Here is a 15,780-nt window from a genome sequence, read left to right as displayed (position 1 = left end):
CAGGTAATGTAACCCTGATTTTTGTGTTCCACGCTGCAAGGCATGATGTTAAACTGAATATATGAGACACAAAGCTTTGTAAAGGTTTAATGCTTGTTGAGAAAACGGCTTTGAAATAAAGTACACCTGTATTTAACCCAAGCACAAGTTGGTCACTTTCTGCATATGTGGCCAGCTCTACTAATGGTATTTGCAGCTTCAGTATTGTTAGTGACATATTGTTAAAATCCAGCCTGAGTTATGTTGAGTGAATTGCAGACAGGGCCACACAGGCTGCCCATGCTTTCAACATCCGACTAATGAAGTCTGAATGAAATCCTGTCCCTCTGAATTCTCACACGTTCCATATTTACTGGTCTCGTTCTGAATCAGTTGGAGTGAGCTTGACACAATCCTGAGCCAGTCCCATTCTTTCCACTCGGATCATAAAACTGAACATTTTCCTCCCAACAGAACGATCCTTGTAGGTCCAGCCACCAGGCACATAGAGTCCTACTCAGCAAGGCCTTGGAATAATTAAGCAAATGTTTTCCATGCAACATCACAGAGGAAAACATTAATATTCGTATTTTGATAAATAACTTACATAAATATGCAATCCGTTATCTAGCTACAGAGTATAAACATGGGAAGAAAAAAAAGGCCTATTACATCAACAATTTACTAAACTGATTTCACAGTTGTAATAGGCTTGTCGATCAAAAATGCACAACAAACATGAAGCAACAGTAGAGCGGGGGGTGACAAGGTCGATACAGGTCACCAGAAAACCATCCATCATGGCTGGCAGACAGGAACACATGCTGGCCTTGTACAGACCCATGTTTAAACAAAGCTCACTATGGTGGCCTCACACAGCAAGCCACTCATATTGGGTAAATACACTGAGAAAAACACAACCTCATTACATGTGTCCCAGTCATACAAATTATAACATGGACACACTGAATATTATGGAAGATATTCTATAAAAGGGTGAACATTAATGTTGTTTCGAACTATGGACCAATAGGAGCTGTGTTGTTTGGCATGTATAACCATGTTTATAGCAATGTAAACCAAGATAGGAAGCAACCAACTGCATTCATGTCTCTTAGTTTAATTCAGAAACGTTGCGCCTTCTGACAAGGATGGCCAATCAGTGAACAAAGCACATTAGGTAACTTACCAATAAAAACAATCAATGTGCATCATCTTACACTTTTGTGAATAAAGCTAGCTAGTACGTTTTTTTTACAGTTATTCATAATTTAAGGATTTTACCTAAATAAGTAATTAATAATGTTTTATGAATTAATGTATCTATCATTTTATCTCTACCCACCTCCTACACATATGCTTAGTCTTTAACAGTGGTAAGAACATTTCAATTTGAGTATATTGCACTCAGCAACTCTTCTTTATTTGGGTTTTCTAAACTAAAAAAGTCCATGCAAACTATTGCAGATTTCAAAGTTTTAAGAATCAGGCTTACTTAAAATCTTTCCATTAGTAGTGAAACAAAACAGGGGTCACTGGAGTTGTTGATTGTAGAATATTGTCTATATCCACTTGAGCTCACTGGATAAATTCTACATAATGTAACTCTGTCATTCTGAATTGCTCTTACTTTCTTACATAACATTTGTTTTCTTCTAAATATTATTTATATTCTAGTATGGCAAGTATGTTTTCAACCACCCAAGGATATAATGAACAACATGGACATCAGGACAGTTGATAAGTTGCAGGTTACACTGCTTTTTTATAGTTTTATATTCAAAACATTTGAATACAAATCTAAAATGCTGGACTGATCGAACAAAGCTGTGTTTTCCATATCAAAATTGCTACAGGGTCACTGCTGTTTCTTCACTCCCTCATATCTGCATGTCCCTGTTTTGTTTAAACTTCCATGCAAGTAAATCTTGGGAAACACAAAATACAATTCAGTATTTTGGCAGTTGTTGCCTGTGCGTGACTTTAATTTCTGTTGAATATTACTTTTCTTTTAAACCTTTCTGTACTTGGCAAATTGGCCAGTTTCACCATTTAATGGATAACAGCAAGGAAAGAGAAAAAGAAATCACAACATTAATAATCTGTTATGCCATCTTAAGCTCTACATTTTTTTATTTTAATGGTCACAAATTGTACTCATAACAGAAGCTTTCCTCCTGCTAATCCCAGATGACCTGCGAGCAACCAGAGAACTTTCTCAACATGCTCATTCATTCACTACCATTGAAGCCCATCTGTGAAACATTTCCAACGTGAAGCCACTTTCCATGATCCTCTCCCATGTGTTCCTCGCAGCTTTAAAATGCATTGATTGGTTACTATTTCAATATGGGACTAACATTTTCCCCCTGACATTTTTATGATCCGGTGTTCCTCCACCTGCCGAGGATTAGAGATGGAAAGAAAACTAATCACTGCACCAACCAACATTGGGTTTTGGAAGAGATCCAATGATTCACTCAACATTGAAAAGCAGCTCAGCTTCCCAGCCGCTGAGTCAGACCACCATTCACCAGTTAACCGCAAACTCAGCTGCAGTTGTCATTTAGTAGAAGGAAAGAAAGAAGATGAGTAAACAATTGAATAGTACCAGTTCAATTTAGCTTGTGACGCATGAAAGCCAAAGTTGAATCACGTGTGACTGGTCCTTCTGGCTCAATGTTGGACGATAGGAAATGAATTTGTCTTCCTCCTGCTAGTCCAACATCTTCAGCCAGGAACTTTGTCTCATAAAGCCAGTTGTACATTTTCACTGTGTCATCGGGGGAAACATTTAAATGCTTCCATTCATTTAGAAACTGAATCTACTGTGGAAGAAATCAATGGCCATCTGCCTTTAAACACTGCACCACACATGATCAATCATAGAAATTATACATGAATCTAAAAGTGATGTAATCCGTTATGTAATATACACAAGGAAGGACCATCTTCACCTCTGATGAGGAGGAAGAGACTCATCATTGCTAAGGATAGTCCTTCCATAAATAGTTTATTCTTCAAAATAACACTAAGCTGTTGCTTCCACTTAAAATGGTTGCATCTTTGAGGTTTACATTTTTCTCAACTTGCTACTAAATGATGCCCCAAGGATGTTACAGCATCTGACTTCACAACGCTTAAATGCTACCTATTGCAAATAGCTTTTCCAGTCTTACAACATTTGGTTAATAGTGCATGGGAACATTGCCCCAAAGCTGCAGTTTGCCTGTTTTATGACATTCCTTGATAGAAAACACATGAATGCAAACTGTACAACAGCCCGATTTCAGGGATGCACTGAGGCTAGTATATAAATCTATAGGCTTAGAGGGAATGGTAAATGGAAATTTAAAACAACACCATGGAAAACGCTGATCGTACACTAAACCATAAGAGGGAGAACTTGAATGGTTGCACACATGGTAGAAAGGGGTTGTGAAGAATAAATTCATAATAACTGGTTTAATCTATTGATTAATGCACAATGTTCTGCCCTTATTTGTATTCATTTTGCTTTGACACACCATTTTTAATGGTTTTAATAACCCTAACCCCTTAATATCCTATTTGATATGCATCAAAACACTTTCAGAGTTTGTAGTTGGCACACATACAAGTTAGTCACCATCTGTAATACATTTAAAGTTTATACTCCAAAGGGGAGAATCACATATCTAATGCATTGTTAAACACACTCCACTGACAAACATAGACATTTTATTCAACACAAAGCTACAATAAAACACTGAAGCAGCTCAGGGGCATAAACAACACAATAACTGATGATTATGGTTGCCCATCTGGGTTTCGGACAATAAACATTTCAATAGCTGACAAAGTAGTTAATATCAGATTAGGAAATCATCTCAGTAGCTGCTAGGAAAGTGTAAAAGAGGCTCTTAGGAAAATACTACTCCAAAGCTTCTACTGTATGTGTACTGAACAGAAAACATAACATTATAATTATCCTAGCAGAAACAGGAAACCAAATGACAACATTATTGGCTTGTCATAAACTTCAGATGCCATTGAAGACATCACAAAAACAACAAATGACAGCCAAGGCAACTGTATCCAAATCCAGGTTTATGCATGAGAAATGTATTGAACATTGGCAGGACTGTCCATATTCAGACATGACAACGTGTTTCATATCCTTTTGTCTACCAATACGTGGAAAAGTAAGCACGGCTCTGCTCTCTAAGTCATTACGTAGTTATCCCCTTTTTTTCGTTCAAGTGTGCTGCTTTGTACACATGTCCAGCCCGTTTCAGATTTCTCACCTCCAGGCTATAAACCAAGGACAGCAGTCACACGCCCAGAGTAGGTCAAACCACTTGGATCTGCTTCCTATCTGTCAGCCGCTTCCCATATCTCTTGGGGGAAGCTTTCATTCATGGCCAATTAAGATCTGATCAGTGTAACAACGCGGCAGTCCACCACCACAAGAGCCACGCTGCCCCAAGCCAGAAATAGTGGTAGTGGTAAAACCAGCGACCAGGGGGCAGGGGGTTGGAAATCTGAGTAGTGTGTGTGTGTGTGTGTGTGTGTGTGTGTGTGTGTGTGTGTGTGTGTGTGTGTGGCTGGTGTTGTGCATGCTTGTGGATCTCTGTTGTGCCATGGGGAGGAGGAGGGGTGAAGAAAGGAGGCTGTTGCTTTAAACAAGAATGTGTTCATTTTTAAGGGAGAGGGGGAGGCTCTGAGCTCAATTTGTCTGCCTGGTGAAACACTGCAAGAAGATTTTTCATCATTTAAAAGCACCACGGAGGGAGAGGGAGTGGGAGAGAGAGGTGCAGTTGAGAGAGAGCCGTGAGGCAGAAGTGATGGATTCAGCCCACAGGAAAGTGACAGTCTTCTCCTAACGGGCCACAGGCAGTACACAACCTGCCCTGGACTCTCACCATTTATCAGGAAACTACTTCCACCAGCCAACTAAAGTTGTCTCTTGAAAGTGCTCCAACTTTTTCAAGTGGATTTTGGAACAATCTGCTCAATGTTTGCTGAAGGGTTCCTGGCAAGTTGAGCTAATGCCGGTGTTTTAATAATACACTTTACAACACCACTTCCCTCCACGGCTGGAATGGACAGAGGTGACGGAGAGTGAGTAACTACACAGGCAGAGTGCAAAAAGGAAGAGAGGAGGACGCAGGTTGCTTTCACACTAGGGATGACTTTCTACCAGGAGAAACTTCAATCAACGCTGCCAGGAGGGCAAGGCAACTGAGGGAGCCCCATCCATACTCTACAGTTATCTCGTGAGCAATGTGCAACCTTTGAATTATTTATACAGTAATTGTATTTATTGCTTAAACAGAGACATGTTAATTGCATTAAATCAGACACTACTTTTATTACTGCATTGATAAATTGTGTGTAACAAGTCAAAAGAATGACCTTTCTTGTTGTTGTAAGTGAGATCAGAATCAATGAGCTTGGTGAAATTTGTAACACAATGATGAAGCAATCATTCTGTTAAATTGATTGAAGTCAGACTCTGACTGTTCACTCTCAAGCTGCTGAACTCTGCATAATGATTTTGTTTGATCTTAAATTCAGCAGTTGCATGCAGCATCTGTTATCTGAGTCACTGCTTGATGCCAAGGGGTAATTCTACTTTCTGATGACCTACTGATGGACTTTGTGGAGGGGGGGTTAACTCAGCGCAGGGGGATGCTGGAGAGCGGGCTCTCTGGGCTAAGTGCTTCTTCGCTACTGAAAAAACACTCAAGGCTTGTCAAAACACAGGATCCTAAAGGGGTACTATAAATGCTTTGGTAATGAAGAGGGTGTTTAGAGGATGCAGGAGCTTTGTATGGTGCATGCTGATATGGAGATGTATCTAGAAGTATCCCCATTCACTTCTTAAAAAAACCCAGAATAACCATTTCAAGCAGTCTGCAGCTTCAGGATGTTCCCCTGGGCTCAGGAGGACAGGGAAGCAGGCAGCTGAATCCCGTCTTTGTTTCTGTTGCCAGGGTAGTGTTTGGATAAGGGGGCTTTGAGGTACAATGCTGGAACTTATCGAAACAATCCCAGAGACCCCCTGCCTCCCCTGTCTGACTAAGACCACAAGTGAGGTATGGAAGAAGGCACCAAACAGTGTGAGACACAGAACAAAACCAAAAATTTGAACAAAAATATAAACTCTTCTATTCCACGGAGAATCAAAACAAATACTATCCATTACCTAACTGATGTGGTGGTAGTTGAGCTTAATCATGCTCAAAATGTCATGTTACACGCTTACAAGGATTACATGCTTGAGGAAAGAATGAAATCACCCTCAAGGTAATGTAATAGTGCAGATTACCATGAGCAAATTGGATTTGACTCTGATCCAACACATATTGGGTGTCATACCGGAGACTGCCAGTCCTCGGTGATGTTTCGGCTAATTTGACCATGCAGAGTAAAGTGTCCGATGCTTTTCGGCAACTGACAAATCAGGTGCTGTGTGGTTGAATTGTGATTCCCTGATGTGGATGATGAAGTGATTATGAGTTATTCACACACAAAGTATGACACTGGGAATGAATTGGGTCAGTTGATGTATGTCTTACAGGTACGGAGGGGATAAGGGGAGTAATGGTCCTGAGTGTAGAGGGTCTAGCTCTCCGTCTGCCACCACACCATGTGTGTATGGCAGCTCACTCTAATGAGGTGACGAAGAATGTGAGGAATGCCATGCTCACGCTGAAATGAGAGGGGCTGGGGTGAGAGACATCAGCCAGTCTGAGCGAGGCTGCCCACCTTCTAATTAATATGTGCTGAGCATGACCAAAAAGTGCTGGTCAGAGACACACTGACCTACGCGCTGCACTCGCCTATCGCACATGATTTAACAGAGAGTAAAATCCAGGAGGAGGAGGAGGAGTCGTGTAAACACAGACTGACCACCTGAAGACAGTAAAACCAAAACATTTTGGTGTGAAGCAGACTTGAAGAAATCAACCAATAGTGGCTGCCAATCAAATCACACAGAGTGGTTTTTCACTGCACACTACTCTCATTTGTCTTCGGGCCCGGGAGAGTGAACATATGTGAAACTTCTCAACACCAGTTAATCATTGCAGCCATTTGCCAGTCAATGGCAGCTTGTTAAAATGAACTGATGTTAGCACAATGATGAGCTGTGGGGGCTGTTAGCAGTGAAAAAGGAGGAGGAGACTGTCTGTTGTTCCCTGTGGCAGTCTGGGGATGAGTTAATAACAGGCTGTCTGCCGGGGCAGATGGGACTCTCTCAGGTCCCTGGGATACTGAGCTCAGTGACTGTTGTTTTTTGAAAAACACATTATCGGAAAATGCAGACACGCACATGCCTCATTTGTTCACCTGCATATAAACACACATTTCACCACAAACCCCTGACATTTTCCCCTCAGCTTTGAAGTGTAGTGAAGCCTAGAGCGGGAGATTCCGTGCTAACGACGTCCAACATGGGACTCTTCCGCAGCAGGGGCAAATCACACGGCATTTCTCAGAGACAGAGCTCATGTTCCAGGGGGAGAAACCGCAGGAGCCACTAGCCAAATACAGTCATCAGCACATTACAAGGGACAGGCTCTGGACTGCTCTTTTATCTTTGTATGGGCTTACTTGTGAGCTATTATTAGGGATTTCTTGAGGTCTTGAAGATCATTTAAATGACAATTGATCTCTCCGCATAGTGCAAAAACTATTTAGGACAGGACAATTTCTGAAGCTATCAGTATTTACTAAGCTGGGCTTTGTTACAATGATCAGTGTTAAAGACCTACTAAGAAAGTTAAATGGTAAATTCAAAACAGAATCTGATTTTATTTTCTAATTAATACTGTACCACGTATCGTCCAACTGAGGACTACTTTTATGGGAGAATGGGACTGAATGCTGTTCTGTACTGAAGGTGATTTTATTTGGTTAGGTAAACTACAATATCAAAAAGACAAAAGCAAGTTTTTTTCCCGGTAAGGTAAAGTGTTTACACATTCTGCTCTAGACAGATAAAGTCAAAAGGGTCGACTGAGCCAAGGTTCATGTTCTTGGAGAGCGCTGCATTTCTCTTCTCCATGTGTCCAACCTAATGGGCTGGCAGCACGCCCGGATTAACAAGACAAAAACATTTGTGCTCTCTTACCAAATTTGTGCTGATGATTATATGGCAGATTATCTTTCACACTGAGATAGGCCATAACAAATGTTTAAGACTGGCACTCCTGACATGGGTCTTCAAAACCAAGTCAATATGACTGAATATTAGACAGGCCCCTTCTGACTCTGGGGAGGTGTTCCACCAGACCCCTCTGTAATCCAATATGCAGCAGCTTTCAATTAAGGTGCCCCAGGAGTTCAAGGACTTGTTATCCTTACACAGGAGTTACATTCTCCTCGGCACTCAGTGGCATCCCGTAATAACACCACATCATCTACAAAAAACTCCCTGCACTTATTTTTCTAATAAAAATGTCTACACTTTGCATTCTGTGGGTAAACGTTAAGTATCTCATACTCATTAACTTTGAGCTATGTAGGTTACATCACTTGAGAGACAAATCTTTGATCAGAATACTGTGACAGATAAGGATAATGATGTAACATCCCTATTTAGATTCTGCAGCTTGCTAGATGGTTAAGGTAAGATATTGGTCTCTTAGTACCGGTTAAACAGAAAAACCCATTTTCAAAGGGGATAGATTAAATAGGATTGCCTTTCAGGGTCTAAACAAAAAAAATGTTCCCTCTTTTGGAAAAGGCTACCGACAAGCCTGATGCAACAGGATCAATATTTAGAAAACAGTTCCACGAATAGCATCGTCTAGTAGTCTCTCACATTTTCCATAAGCAAAGATGTCCAGGCCTGCAGAAGGGAGCAGATAGGAGCATTTCTGTATGTCAACGACAAGCAGTGGCATTTGCCCAAAGAAAATCGGAGCCAACAAACTAAGCTAAACACATTCCCCCCTAACAGCAATCTAACTGACTGAAGAGATCAGCACATCATTGGACAGAAGAAATATTTTGTTTAGGAGCAGTGGGGTGATTAGTAACTTTCAAACAACATGTACTGTATACTCTTGATAGTGGAAAACTGATTTAAACAATCCAAAATGAAGACCAGATGTATTCAATGAATTACACTTTAAGGCCATGGGGAAAACAGCAGTGTATGTTTTATGCCAGAAGTGATGCTTACGGTGTAGCAAGCATGAGGTTGATTTATATATTACACATGAAATAACGTGTTTCCTGTCATGGAAAGTCATAGCAGTCACTGGAGCGCTCAGCAAGTGAGCATTTCTCTTTCAGATCTTTTTCGGTAGCCCATATTTTTGGAACATAATGACCTCCAGCCCTGTCTAGGTTGAGGTGTGTATGTTTAGGGCTTCTGTGCCTGTCAGCTCCTGACAGGTAATGAAGTATAGGACCAGTGAAACCTGATGGGCAGCCTTCTTCTGGTCCCAATCAGCCTTGCTGTGAAGGACCCCATTGATGCCCTGTTAAAATGAGCATGCAGCCAAAACCCGAAGGCTTTAAATTCTAATAACGGAAACATTTTTTTGAAAAGCTATGTTCATACAGTGTTCTGATTGCAAACAAGCAACAACATTTTTTTTCTGTAACAATCCAACCATGTTTTCCACATTCTCCTTAGGTTTTGGTGAGTTGGACCCATGGAGCCCCCTTCAATGGTCCTGCTGGGGCTCCTTCTTGTTTATGGACTAGCTTGTGGTGCCCAGGAAATTCAGGGAAGTCCGTCGGACACTAAGAATGGCGGGGGGAAAACCCAAGAGTTTCAGAGTAGTGAGGATGATTTAGAGAGAGAGTTTCTGTATGCTGGAAGGAGCAAGCGGGCTCCAGTTGAGCTGCCACAGGACAAGTGCTCCTACACTTTCATTGTACCTCAGCAAAAAGTGACCGGCGCCATCTGTGTCAACTCCAAGGAGCCGGAGGCCATGTTGGAGAATCGAGTCAACAAACAGGAGTTAGAGCTGCTGAATGTGGAGCTACAGAAACAGAAGAGGCAAATCGAGACCCTGCAGCAATTGGTTGAGGTGGACGGAGGTATTGTCAATGAGGTAAAGCTTCTTAGGAAGGAGAGCCGAAACATGAACTCCAGAGTCACTCAGCTGTACATGCAGCTGCTCCATGAGATCATCAGGAAGAGAGACAATGCTCTTGAGTTGGCTCAGATGGAGAACAAGATCCTGAACCAAACCTCTGAGATGACACAGCTCACCAGTCGATACAAAGATCTTGAGCACAAGTACCAACATTTGGCTTCTTTGGCCAACAACCAATCAACTCTTATTGCCCTGTTGGAGGAGCAGTGCCAGAGTCGCCCTCCCCCTCGTCATGTGCCCGTCCCCCAGCCCCAGCCACGGCCTCAGCCACCTCAACCATCACCACCTCTAAACAAGCCTTATCAGCCACCTGTTGCACCAAGAAGCACCAAACCAATCAGCAACGAGATCCAGAGTGACCAAAAATCTCAACCGGTTCTTCCAACAATGCCCACTGGCACACACAGCCCGTCCACCACTGACAAGCCCTCTGGTAAGTCTAATATTTACTTCGAAATAAAGACACTTCATTTCCAAATTCTATTTTTGATGTTCTCAATAAGCTACTAGTTGCCACCACAAACTGTGAAAACAAACCAGGTATTGTGTGTCTGGTATAACGTTGTTATGAAGCTACTAATCATTAATCACGAGGCAAGACCAAGTACCCATTCTTCCATTCATTTCTGCCAATTTAAATATATCCCACACATTCCCAGGGCAAAGGGCTTTTAGTGAGAACAGAAACGCTGTTGTCTGAAACCTTTTGAGATGCATATCATCTAATTGCCACGATTCAACCCACACAATAACACAGAGCATATTAGCAGGTTAAATACATGTGTCTGAATGGATAGCTGGATCTAAGCCCGTGGGACACCTAAACACATGTTTGTGGACGATAATGCTTTAGAATGTATGTGACGGTTGTTTTGGTATAATTTGCAGTGACTGGTCTGTTGTTGTTCCCTTTTAGTTGAGACTCGTTTTAAAATGGTGGAAAAAAGAAAAAAGAAAACATTCCCAAATTGACTAGTGGGAGCTTTTTCCATTGACATTTTGAGCTACTGCTTGCCATTTTCAAAAGACTGTATGTGAACGGTAGCCTTTGTATGGAATCTTTAAAAGGAGGCAAGTCATTTCCTGCCCTCAGCCTTGCAACTAACACCCGAAAAGTTTCATAAACCCTTGACACGAACAGAGAGCTGCAAACAATGTAGGAATAGAGGGAGAAAGAGAGAGACCTGAAAGAGCTAGGGATGAAGAGTGAAGAAAATATGCGAGGGGGGTTTAGTATGAAAAGAAAAAGATAGGCTACCGAGAGTCAATGATGTCATTTGTTCCAGTTGCACCAGGCTAGAAACAGTCATATGTTCCACCAAGGCTGCAGACTTTATCAGGCAGAACAGAGCAGGGCAGGGCAGGGCAGCTCTCTGGCTTGTATCTGCTCAACAGACATTCCTGAGAGCAAATGGATGGCAGAGAGACAGATACCATCCACAGCGATTTATAATAAAAAAAACAGACTTGAAACTGTTACCTTTTAACATTATGGGAACACTTTTACGATTCCTTTGTTTGGCATCTCAGTTGAGCGGGAGCTACTGACATATTATAAATGATGTGCTTTGTTTCTTTTTTCATAAACCTCCTCTTTCTTTATCTCTTGCAAACTGTTGATGCACCCCTCACCTCTACCACTTTGTTTGACCCCCTGGTCTCTTTTCATTTCTTTTCATTGTATTTAAACACTTTGAATTCCAGGCCAGTTGGCAAACCACACAAGTGTGAAATCTTGAGAACTTAAACACTTTCACAGCCAATTGAAGCAGTGGAGCCAGTAGTGCCATAAGTGTTTTTCCATATCAACTACGTCTGGTTTTCAGGGTAAAATCATAATGGCACCGGCAAATTAGATTTAACAGACTTGACCTGCAAAGTCAAATAAAAAAAGAGATTTGTAGCATGGACGATTGCTCTGCAGCAGAGCACAGGCTGATGCTGTGAATAACATTTTTCTTTGAAAGTTCTTGGGAAATATATCTTCATAGTGCCAAAATGAAATCCTGTTACTTGACACACCTTATCACAATCTTGAAAGTTCAGGCAGAAAAGTGGAGATTAGGAACGGATTTACAAGCTGTCATAAGTAACTTAAATCCAGGAAATCCTCTGTACAAAACAGGAGTTGAAGCCTTAATATGCACTCGTCCAACAAAAATGATGTGTCTAAGTATTATAAAGTACAAAAACCTAAGTGAAAGTAAAATAATAATAATAATAATCCTGCACTGCATCCCTTATGATTAAACGTTGTTGCAAGTTTTTCAACATTCAGTAGTCAGGATTCCCTTTGCCCTCATGCCAGTGTTTCTTTTGGCTGGATAGACGGCAGCCATTTCCCTTTTGAGAGGATCAGCCAAAGTCAATTCCACTGTTAAAGGAGCCTCTGCTGACAAATGGGATTCCCTATAACTCTTTGTGTCACTATGGCTTTCCTGCATTTCCTTTTTCTTAACTTTAAGGATTAATTTGTAACTAAATGGATTTGCATGCTATAAATGTCTTGTTGTAATTGTTTTATTTAGGGCCCTTTAAGGATTGTCTGCAGGCTCTAGAAGACGGCCACACAACCAGCGGCATGTATCTGGTGAAGCCAGAGAATGCTAACCGACTTATGCAGGTGTGGTGTGACCAGAGACATGATCCAGGTGGCTGGACTGTGATCCAGCGGAGGGTGGACGGCTCTGTCAACTTTTTCAGGAACTGGGAGACATACAAGGTGCGACAACTTCACACCACATCAAGAACCTAATAGTTTGGAGGGAAGCAGGTGGCGTATATAGGTCGTTGTGCCACTATCCAGATGTGAAACAGTGATGAATAGGTAATTGTTGAGCTCTCAAAGTGTTTAATGTGGTAAAGGCCTCAGGCACTGCCACCACAGCCATGACTCATTAGTTCCAGCAGCATCAGTTGGTCTTTGTGAATGAGTTCACAGTAAATCAAAAAAGTGTGGGCAAAATGGACTTGAATGTCACCTTAGTTGGCTGTGTCAGCATTCTTGATGTTCTGGAAAAATAACCTTATTTTCTGGATATGCATCACCGGTTACCAGATAAAACCCTCACACAGTGGGGAGCAGTTCACCGGTTAACATGTGTTTGTTGGCCATAAATTCACAAGCGTCTTGATTAAATCTCAGCTAAGGTCAACAATTGAAAACTTTCCAAAACTGTTACGGCAATCTTAAAACCACACGAGATCTTAAGATGTATTCATACACTCATCAGAAGGGGTGTTTCCATAATTCAAAGCATGTGCAGGGCAGGGGATACCACACATCCACTGACAGTATGACAAAAGGCAGAACAAAGCAATGAGGCAGGATCAAGTGTGTCAGACCTTATATTTTAAACACTATTTCCCGCTGTTTCCAATAACAAAATAACAGTGAAAAACTGGACACCCGATGCTAGCTATAAACTTGACTCACAAGGACCATTTATAATAATGTTCCTTGACAATAAACAACCCTGTATGAGAACTAATCTCTTAACTATGTCCAGAACATGGGCAGCGACCCTGAAATATCCTCATGACATCCAAGCTAAGCTTTTCAAAGAGCATTCAGAAAGTATTGCCTAATCTATCTGCTTGTGTTACTCTTTTCTCTGAATTTCACAGCAAGGCTTTGGCAATATTGATGGCGAGTACTGGCTGGGTCTGGAGAACATATACTGGCTGACTAACCAGGCAAACTACAAACTGCTGGTCACGCTGGAGGACTGGTCTGGCAGGAAGACTTTTGCAGAGTACGCCAGCTTCAGAGTGGAGCCTGAGGCCGACTTCTACAAGCTCAGGGTGGGCCGTTATCATGGCAACGCTGGAGATTCCCTCACTTGGCATAATGGCAAACAGTTCACAACACTGGACAGAGACCATGATGCATACACAGGTAAAAATAACATGTTTGAAAGAATTAAACTGGACACACTGGCAGCTTAAAGCCAATGATGAAAAATGTGTTAAATGCATCATTTGTTTATCCACGCAGCCTCACAGTTTGGTTATTCTTTCCTATTTTTCTAGGCAATTGCGCCCACTACCAAAAGGGAGGCTGGTGGTACAACTCTTGTGCCCATTCAAACTTGAATGGAGTTTGGTACAGAGGGGGACACTACCGGAGCCGCTACCAAGATGGAGTCTATTGGGCAGAGTTCAGAGGAGGAGCCTATTCACTAAAGAAAGTGGTCATGATGATCCGTCCAAACGCAAACACCTTCCACTAAGCATTCAATGAGCACACAAACTGTACTGTATCTTTCATTAAACTAAAACGTTAAATCTTTTTTGTGTAAAGGAGTGGCAGCACACCACACTACATAGAAACAGACGATGTTGAAAGTGCAATATCAAAGCATCAGGATGATGTCAAATTTGTGCACACGTGGTGCAATGTTATTCCGTCTGTAGTATTCCCTTTTAAGACGCAATTGTCGCTCAGGAGATGTCTTTGATTTTAGAAAAACTGTGACAAAACATCACAAACCTAAATTGACATGGAAACATTACAATAATTCAGTTTTAAAGCCTTGAGATAGGAACCCTACGTTATATGTTAAATATGTATACTAAAAGTTGTTTTTTGCAGTAAAGAGCAAATGAGGTTGACACAGGAAATGTATCCAGTGACTTTAATTTCCTTCTAAATGCATTTTTCAAAAGTGTTATTTATAGGAACAGTAGCATTTATTGACTTGTTATACAAAGTCGATATTCTGGCCAGTATTGTAAATTACAAATACATGTACTATAAAAACAGTACCATTTACTTTTCTTACATACAAATAAAAACTGTTGATAGCAATACGTGACTCTATCAATGGTCTGCTTATGCATCTAATAGAATGAATAACAAAACTCCACCAGAATTTGTGGAGGTACACTCACTTCAAAGTTCTCTTGAATTGCTTGAACAGCACCACCAAATTGCTTGTATGAATCAAGCACTGTATTTACTGTATACATTTAGTGGTATGTTGATGTCAATAGATGCAGCACATTGCGTTTGTACATAAGATATTTGTAATATAATGTAATAAAACCTGTTATGTTATTATTACGTTGCAATAAAATATGTACAGCTTGTGTCTTCCTCTCTTTTTTCTTATCCTCCTCCTCACCTACAAACCACTTCACTCATTGGCACCCCAGTACATCACCGACCTTCTCCACTCCTCGCACCAGACTCAGAACCTTTGGAGATAGGGCTTTCTGTGTACTTGCCCCTACCCTCTGGAACACTCTGCCCCCTCATATCCGTTCTGCCACGTCTCTTACACAGTTCCAAAAGCACCTCAAAACACACCTCTTCTCTCTTGCCTATCCTCCCTAACCCCCCACCCCTCCCTCTACCTCCCTCTACCTCCCTCCTCCCACTTTGCGAAGCGACCTTGGGTATTATGAAAGGCGCTATATAAATCCAAGTCATTATTATTATTATTATTTTTTGCATCTCATGGTATAAATACAAATAACTTAAATGCACAATATCTATAACATAGAGATGTACTTTTGCTGAAGTTGTCTGGGATCATGGATGTACAGTTGCAGAGGTTTTTTACGGGGAGCCGAATTATTTGAAAAGGTCGCCTCCTTTCAAAAACAAAACAGAGACTGTCTGAAGAAATCGCTGAATAAAGCAGTTTCACGTTGAATAAATAAGTTCCCCAAAAAGCTTTGGCAGATTGGGAGG

General features: G+C 41.3%; 1 protein-coding gene and 1 long non-coding RNA gene across 2 annotated transcripts in view; one reads left to right on the top strand and one right to left on the bottom strand.

Annotated features, from left to right (window-relative positions):
• The window catches only part of LOC134873646 (uncharacterized), a 48,994-nt gene that overhangs the window by 27,449 nt on the left and 5,765 nt on the right, over positions 1-15,780 (bottom strand). The window lies entirely within an intron of this gene.
• Positions 4,725-15,173, top strand: angptl2b (angiopoietin-like 2b). The gene is made up of 5 exons (XM_063896299.1): positions 4,725-5,237; positions 9,614-10,515; positions 12,611-12,804; positions 13,710-13,980; positions 14,115-15,173. The coding sequence occupies exons 2-5, from the start codon at positions 9,633-9,635 to the stop codon at positions 14,312-14,314; spliced, it is 1,548 nt and encodes a 515-aa protein (XP_063752369.1). The 5' UTR covers positions 4,725-5,237; positions 9,614-9,632; the 3' UTR covers positions 14,315-15,173.

Source organism: Eleginops maclovinus, chromosome 12 (genome assembly GCF_036324505.1).
Source record: "Eleginops maclovinus isolate JMC-PN-2008 ecotype Puerto Natales chromosome 12, JC_Emac_rtc_rv5, whole genome shotgun sequence".
In the NCBI taxonomy this organism is placed as follows: Eukaryota; Metazoa; Chordata; class Actinopteri; order Perciformes; family Eleginopidae; genus Eleginops; species Eleginops maclovinus.
The sequence above is the reverse complement of the archived record's forward strand: the minus strand, read 5'-3'. Positions and strand labels throughout refer to the sequence as shown.